General features: G+C 37.7%; 1 protein-coding gene and 1 long non-coding RNA gene across 14 annotated transcripts in view; one reads left to right on the top strand and one right to left on the bottom strand.

Moving 5' to 3' along the window:
• The window catches only part of lncRNA:CR43836 (long non-coding RNA:CR43836), a 76,084-nt gene that overhangs the window by 19,019 nt on the left and 49,050 nt on the right, over positions 1-8,015 (top strand). The gene's annotated exons all lie outside the window — the stretch shown is intronic.
• rdgA (retinal degeneration A) overlaps positions 497-8,015 on the bottom strand; it is a 122,409-nt gene continuing 114,890 nt past the window's right edge. For 3 of the 11 annotated variants that reach the window (NM_001103447.4, NM_001201636.1, NM_078537.3), the window contains 5 exons: positions 7,734-7,955; positions 6,647-6,698; positions 5,836-5,899; positions 5,555-5,712; positions 5,037-5,349 (listed from right to left, as the gene is read on the bottom strand). In NM_001103447.4, coding sequence (NP_001096917.1) covers positions 5,142-5,349; positions 5,555-5,712; positions 5,836-5,899; positions 6,647-6,698; positions 7,734-7,955 — 704 coding nt within the window. In that variant the 3' untranslated portion in view covers positions 5,037-5,141. Of the gene's footprint in view, positions 5,350-5,554; positions 5,713-5,835; positions 5,900-6,177; positions 6,232-6,646; positions 6,699-6,951; positions 7,956-8,015 lie in introns of those variants that run through there. The other 8 variants (NM_001201635.1, NM_001103446.2, NM_001042799.2 and 5 more) reach the window with 7 other exon arrangements.

Genomic DNA, 8,015 nt, shown 5'->3' with positions numbered 1-8,015 from the left:
GACTTATGTGGCTAAAAAAAAAAACAACAAACCTGCAGGGAAATCTTCCACTCGGTGAATAGAATATGATAAAGAAAAATATGAAATGAAAATGCATAAAGAACATATATTCAACTGATTGAAGTCAGCTGACATTCAGACAATTTTAGATAAAAAGATTTAATTTTTAAAAATTTATTTATTGTTAAAAAAAAGTTGCAGCCAATTGGACAAGCTTTGTGTACGTTTTAAAGCTCGTTTAAGCTTGGCTTACGATGACTTCAAAGTTATGGAATGCAGATGCATAAATTTGCATCTTTCGAACTTACCCTTATGACTTATTTCGATTTCCGTCTAAATGCTGTGATTACAATATTCTAATAACTTATTTAGTTACCTTACAAGCCGTGACTCATCTGAATTTGACTTTACTTGTAGGTGAGAAAGCCCAAAACTATGCCATAAAAGAAAAACGCAATGTTGTTGAGTTTGAAATACCAAAAAAAATTTTTATTTTCCCTTAGGAGAGAGTCAGAAAATTCATATTATAAGCAATTTTGTGGATGATTTCGATCGTTTGTCCAAATATTGTTGGGATTCGCTAGCGTAAAGTGTTATTGATATTTTTTTTTTTTTTACAATTCTTTGAAAGTTGCACTTGGATTTTAAACAGAAACTCGTAGCTGAGCGTTTGGGGTTCGTTTTTTGCGGTTCCGAAAATTACAATTTTGTTTGAGAGCTTAACAGGATAGACTATGGCTTAAAGGATCGATGCGAATGAGTCTATATAACTATTGTACATCTATTTAATATTCGTGGGTGTGTGTGTGTATCTGTGGTTTTCGGGTTTCTAAGTATATAACATACGAATGCTGCATAGCCAATCCAGATGCTAAACGTTCTCGACTTTCCCACACAATTGCCACAAGCGAATACAGTTTTTTTTTTTCGTCGGTATTTCTCATCCGATGTAGCTCGAAAAATTAATATTAAATTTGTAATTATTATCCCAGAAATTGGAGATTCTCTTATTTAATTCTGTTTTTTTTTTTTTGATTTTCCGTTAGGTTTGCTAAATGCTATTTCAATTTCTCTTTTCGTTTGTCTTAAGTAAAATTGAATCAAATTCCTCAGTGCTTGCAGTGCATATCGTACTTAGTAATTCATGTTGTCTATGCTTAGTGACTAATTCAAAAAAAGTAGATATATATATATATATATATATATATATTAAATAGGCATATACATACAGTGATGGGGATGGTTATCAATAGTGTGCTTTTTCTTACATCTATAAATATAGTTTATAGGATCTGTGAGTGTTTGTAATTCGGTATATGTATGTACACTTTACAGTTAAGCAGTTTAGAACTCTTCGATAGAAATACTTTCAGACTTGCGTAAGTTAATAATTAAATGTATGTATGTATATATATATGTATGTATATATAGTGTATATCCAGGTGGAAGGGAGAATCCAAAGTCGTTGTCTGTTCAAAGTTTCGATTTGGGCGAGGATTGAATTAAAACGCGGGGTTTTGCGGGAGTCGATAGAAAATTGCACAGAATTTGTGTATTTACAGGGTTGTCGGTGTAAATAAATAGATTACTTTTACACATTTATGCCGCTTTATTACTTTATCAATATATGTATATATATATGTGTATATAGTATGCTTACTATCGTACAGTTAGGCATTGTTTTTAGGTATATCGTTCCTCCATCCATTTCTGTATCTTGACCTTTACAATTTTGGTTTGCCTTACTTGCTAGGATTTCATAAGACTTGCGTTTCATTTTTCCATATTTTGTTCAAAAGTTGCACTTAAACAATTCGAAAAAAATATATACTATATATGTATGTCTATATATATATATATGTTTTTATATATACTCGCATATATATATAGCATCTATGTTGTTCCTATGTACACATCATGCAGTAAGTGTTTCCATTTAGTGTTATCCTGTTTCTCTGTGTCTATGTGTGTGTGTGGTGTATCCTTGTGTTTTTTAGTGGATATTCTGGATATCCATAGTTTTGGCTTGGACCCGGTTGTTCTCCGAACAGCTGTGACACTTGGCTAGCCATTTTCTGCATTTTAGCCCTCGTCAGTATTAACTTTCTACTAATTCATCATCATCAATTTCTTTCACCATTTAGCATTTAGTCCGTCTAGATCGATAGATAGCACTCTCCTCGGTGACACTTAACTTATTCCGCCTTCCCGCTTAAATCCTTCAACTACAATTTCACTTTGAAGCTTTTTTTTTGTTTCTATATAGCAAATTGCGAAAATTAACCAAATCGTTTTGGTTTTACTTTGAATTTCTTATTGATTATCGGGTTTTCAGAGTTTTGTTTTTTTTTTTATTTCTTTAAGTTTCGGTTCATAGTGAATGGTTTAGGGGGGATAGCAAACGCTTCATCGGCCTTCATGCTCGGCTCATTTGCTATAAAATCTCTAGATTGTCAATTGCTAAATATTCCTTACTCAATTCTGCTCTACTGCATATGGATTTCCAGCTGCGATCGCCATTGGGGCGGGTATTTAAAAGAATATTACAATTTTCAATAAAAAAAAAAAAAATAAAAAGTAAACTTTTTAACATGAATGAAGAAATTAAACAAGATATACAAGCTACAATAAATATGTTCAAAGTAAAATGAGCATTAAGGTTTGTAGTTTCGTATAGATCTTTTTAAAAATTTTGAAAGTTAGTTACAATATAATTTCCTTTTTGTTGACATAAACAATCGCCTGATATTTTGACCGCAGCTGAAGAATTCATTAGTTGCCGCAGTCGGTGTGGATTGGTGTTACGATTTTGGATTCCGGTTGCCCAATGGGTGGCACGTCTTATGGGGCGTAAAGGCAGCATGCCCGAGATCCCGCAAAGCCCGAATCGAAAATCGTGATTTGCGACACTTCGACACCAGCTGCGACAGTCTACGATGTGAATGTTGGTGTGTGTGTGTGTGTGTGTGGGGAGGTGGTGTGTTTGCTGTGTAGTTAACATTAATTTTTGCTCGTGTGTGCAATCCAAAACATGATTACCCACGCCGGAAGCGCGCCTCCGTGACCGGAAGTGGCTCAGGGGGCGGGTTGGGTGGAATGCTGGCGATGGCCCCCGATGTCTCCCGATAGATCCAAACCGCACTGCGGAGATCCGAAAGCCAGAGCCATGGTTTTCCAGGAACTAAGCCGCGATTGCGATTGGTCGGGCGGGGGCACAGGGCTGCATTCGGCCCAGCATCGTAAAGGTGATCGATACTTAATCGCTCTTGAGTGCCTAATAAATCGATAGTGAGACTTATCGTTCATCGTTTTCGTTTAAACGCTAAAATCGTTAAGTTTAGCTAAGCCGTAAAAATGTTTTGTAGGGAATCGCGGTAAACGTAATTGACTCGACACTATTAGATTAGAATATTTTTTGGTTTTCAAAATTTGGAATCTGAGAAAAAACAAAAAAATACGAATATAAATGAATAGAAAAAATAGAATATCCCTCTACTGTACATAGCATACATATATGGTTTGATTAACGGCTATATTAATATTGTGTTATTACATTATTCTTTATCTGATAAAATATGCATGTGTCTACATATATTAAGTGTGTGATTCGTATTACGTACGCCACACAAGTGCTCGTGTTTAATTGTTCCATTGTTGCTTTGTGTCACAAGGGTTTAAAGTTAAGGAGTTCGGAATATAGTAGTAGTAGTAGTAGTATATAGGATAGTTAAGATAGTCTTTGTGGCTGCCTGCCCCGTCCTAAAATCTATTATTTTTTTGTTTTATTCTTTTCTCTATTTTTTTTTCCCGGGGCAGTTTACCTAGTTTTTTGGGGGGTGGACGCCATTGATCGGCCCAAGTCTTTCGGTTTGAAACGCTGAGGGTTTTTTTTGTTTTGCTTTGGGCTGAAGGTAAATTGGGTGGTATATCTATGGGGGTTGTGCATCCTAGTCTGTGCATCGGGACTGAGTGTGTGTGTGTGTGTGTGTGTGTGTGTGTGCCTCTGTCTGAGCGAGAGAGAAATAGCCGCTTGGTGCCGCTAATGCGTCTCTCTTCTAATCGTGCTGCTGCTCTGCCGTTTTCAATCATTTTCTCATTTGACAAGAGTATTCAAGTTTTCACTTAGCCTAGTTTGAATTCCAAAAGAAGTACATTTAATTAAATATATATAATATATAGACTATATATTTGCTTAGTGTCTGTGTGTGTGTGTGTGTTTTTGCTTGCTTCTTTTTTTGCGTTTTCAACTTTTTTGCTTCAGTTGTTAGTATTACAGCAAATGCCCTTTGCTAATATCAATTTATATTTGCTCTCGTTCTCGCTCTCTAGTCCAATATGTTAATTAATTTAGATATCACAATATAATCATTTATCGTTAATCAATCGGTAAGAGAAACAAATGAATTTCGAATTTCCTTCGCTGCATTCGCTGCATTAAATATATACTCTTATGTATTTTTTTGTTCGTTCTATCGAAAGGTAATTAAAATTGAAATTTCGGACAAATGTTGCCTATCGTTTTGCTAGCTTTTCTTTACAAATAAATTAATTTATTCCATACCATCGGTTCTCTTTCACTTACGCGCTAAAAATGTGTTTGTTGTGTTTGCTTGCCTGTGTATGTATTTTCTTTGCTTAATTTAAATTAGATTTCTCTCGTACATGCTAACACAAAAAAAAAAGGTTGCCACAAAAAAAAAAGCCATTATCATTATGCATTAATATTATCTCGTAGGGTGAATGCTTCCGCTGAATGGCTCCACTTAGATCCGGGTCTGCTTCTCCAGATGCATAAAACGCTCTTGACCTAAGCGGAATCGCATTTGAGTTTCGTGGAATGTTGATTTGATTTGATATTGTTTTCGTTCGGTTCAGTTATTTACACGACATTATCCATTTTGGTTTCGATTTTTTGTTTTGTTTTGTTCGATTGGCATAGAAAGGAGAAATTTGCAATGTTAAAATTACGTTCTTGTTTGAGATTTACTGTTATTGTGATATTGTGATTATCGGGGGGTTTTTTTTTTGTTTGTTTTGTTTTTCATTTAAATGTCTGAATGTTGAATAAGTAGTAAGCTTGTCTAGCGATTGCTCTACTTGGCGGGGAACTGCGGCATTTTGTGAGATGATCGTCGATTCGTCTAGTCGTCGAGCCAGCCGTCGACGGGCTGAGTCCCCTGCTTACTTTCCAAATAGGTGGCTATCTCGTTGGCGTTCTTGTTGAAGGCCACCATCATGGGCGTATTTCCGCCGGAGTCTAGGGTATCCAAATGGGCGCCGGCGGCAACCAGCATCACGCAGATGTCGCGGCGATTCTGCTCGGCGGCAATGTGAAGCGCCGTCTGTCCACTTCAAAAAAAAAAAAATAAGAAGCATAATAGGTAACTTCATTTCAAATACTCATATCAATATATGCATTGATATACTGAAAGGTGGTGACCCCAAACCTCACAAATTCATTACTTTAAAACTATACATCTTTCAATATCTCGTGTTTATAGTCTAACCACCAAAGTTGAGGTTACAAATGTGAAGGGCAACTTGAGCGACTTACAGCTCCTTGTCGGCCATGTTGATGAGGCGTCGTGTGGCGCTTGCGATGATATATTTGACAATGTCCCTGTGGTTGTATTTGCAGGCGAAATGCAGCGCCGTCTGTCCGTTTTTGTTCACTGACTGCAGTGAGTATCCTTGTTCATGTAGTGCACGTAACTGAAAAAAAATTGGGGGGTTGCAATGGCAGGTGTTAACAAAGTCCAATTAAATCCAATTGAGTGTTTAGCTAATAGTTAACTATATAATATAATCATATTTTTGTTGAAAGAGTTAAGCTACCATATTGAGATCGCCGCTCTGGGCTGCTAGTAGTATGGCATCGGAAGTTTGCTCCAGTATAGGGCTATTATTTATATTTATGTGTGTTTGTGTGTGTGAGAAATAGCGTTTTGTTGGTGTGTTTGTGTGTGCATGGAAAAGTAGAGAAAATAAAAAGAAAATTCAAGCATCAGTTCGGTTTAAGATTTATTCGATCGATTCAAATGTCGATGATACGAGAGATAAAGACGGAAAACAAAGGACAGACAAATTGAAATAGAGAGAGAGAGAGAGACAGACAGAGGCTAGCCATAACAGACAGTCTAGTGAGTAAAGAAAGAGACGGATAGTTATACGGAATACCTGAATCCACAACCAAAAACATCTTCGTTGAAACTGAATAAACGATCTTTGTTGCTGCATGCAAAAGTTATATCACATTGTACAGAAATTTAAATAATTCTAAAAATTATTTCAATTAAATAAAGAAGAAGAGGGAAAGATGCTGAGAATAGAGAGAGATAGGGCGAGTGTGTGAAAGATGGAGGATATACCGTGGACCATGAAAAAAGCGTGTGAAAGAGAGAGAGAGAGAGAGAGCAAGCAAGCGAAAACGTATTACCAAACGAGCAAGACAGCTGCGAATAAAGCCAATTGGCAGATGGAAAGAGAGAGATATATATTTAGAGAGAGAGAGAGGGATCGCTCCATGTGAAAATAAATTTTGAATTACTAGTGCCGTCTCGCTCGGTTTGGCCACAGCTATTGGTCTCTTTTCTTCGCATGGAGTCTGAATGAAATGCTGAACGAATTTGGGGGGACGCTTTTTTACCTCTTCCACTTCATCACTTTTATGGGCTTGGAGCCAATTTGCAAATCCTCATCTTTGTGTGTTTTTAGTATGTTTCAATTTGTATTGTGTTTTATATATATATATATATATACATATATATAATATATATGTGTGTAAATTCGAAAAGAGATTCACATATTGTTAGTAAGCAATTGAAGTAAGTGGATCACAACTAAAAGTAACTATAAATCAAGTACACAACAAGTACAAACTAACAGAGCACAATTTGCATGGCATCAAACCTACCCGCATATATTTTCAGTGTTTTTCGGTATTTTTGTTTTCTATTTGGTTGTTTGGTTGTTTGGTTGGTTAGTTGCTAGTTTGGTTGTTTGAAATGGATGGGATCGTAACGAATACGGTTTGGTCCTTGCTACGTTTAACTGTTGATGTAAGCCGGGATTATATACCAGATAGTTCCAGGAGTGCTCGTATTTAATGCTCTACTCACATGCGATCGTGGCAAGGACTAAGCTGTATTCGGCTCCTCGCAATTTAAGATTTGGACTTTTAGCGGATGTGGGTGTGTGTTTATGTGATTGTACGTAGGTGTGATGCGCACAGTTGCGGTCAAAATAATACCTTCTTTTTAATTATTATTGTTAAATTGTTAAAATATTTAAGAAACATTTAATATAATGCATTACTTTAAACCGCAACTGCATTTCTCAGCGTGTTAATGTTAGTGACTAAACATGCAAGACATAATTAACCATAAACAAAATGCAATGCAACGAAAAACAAAAAAAAGGTGGCCCGACTGCAACTGGCACCCCTCCACTCCGCTCCCCCTCGAATTTGGATTGGGATTGTTGGATGTTCTATGGATTAATGGTGATTCGGGATTCGGGTGGTTTCCATGATCGAATCGGAAATCAGATCTCGACGCGACGCTTGCGGAAGTGGAGGTGAAGGAACATGCGCCTATCTTGGTACGGCAGCTGCTCGGCCACCTGCTGCTGGTAGAGCGTTAGGCGCTCCTGGAGCGGCAACTCGTCAGCGGTACGAACGGTACGATTGGCCAGTCCCGCCCCCGTTGGCCAGCAGCCAGCTAACAGGATCCTACCGGTGCTGCCCGGGCCGCGACCCTGGGCCTGATCCATTTGGCGTCGCTCGTTCTGTGCCTGCCGCTGCGAGAAGGCTGCAAAGGAGCGCTCCTGATCGGGTGTCTGCGGCATGGTGGCCGCCTCGTGGTCCAGGATATACAGTTCATCGATGGCAATGTCGCAGATATAGTGCAGATGCTCCTGGGCACGATCGATCCGGAAGTAGTGCTCAGCGGTGCAGGCTAAAAGGGATGGCATTGAATGAATGACAGCAAAGCTTATTTTCAAATATCGTATATAAA

This window comes from Drosophila melanogaster, chromosome X (assembly GCF_000001215.4).
Source record: "Drosophila melanogaster chromosome X".
Taxonomy (NCBI): Eukaryota; Metazoa; Arthropoda; class Insecta; order Diptera; family Drosophilidae; genus Drosophila; species Drosophila melanogaster.
This window is presented reverse-complemented; position numbering and strand designations above follow the sequence as displayed.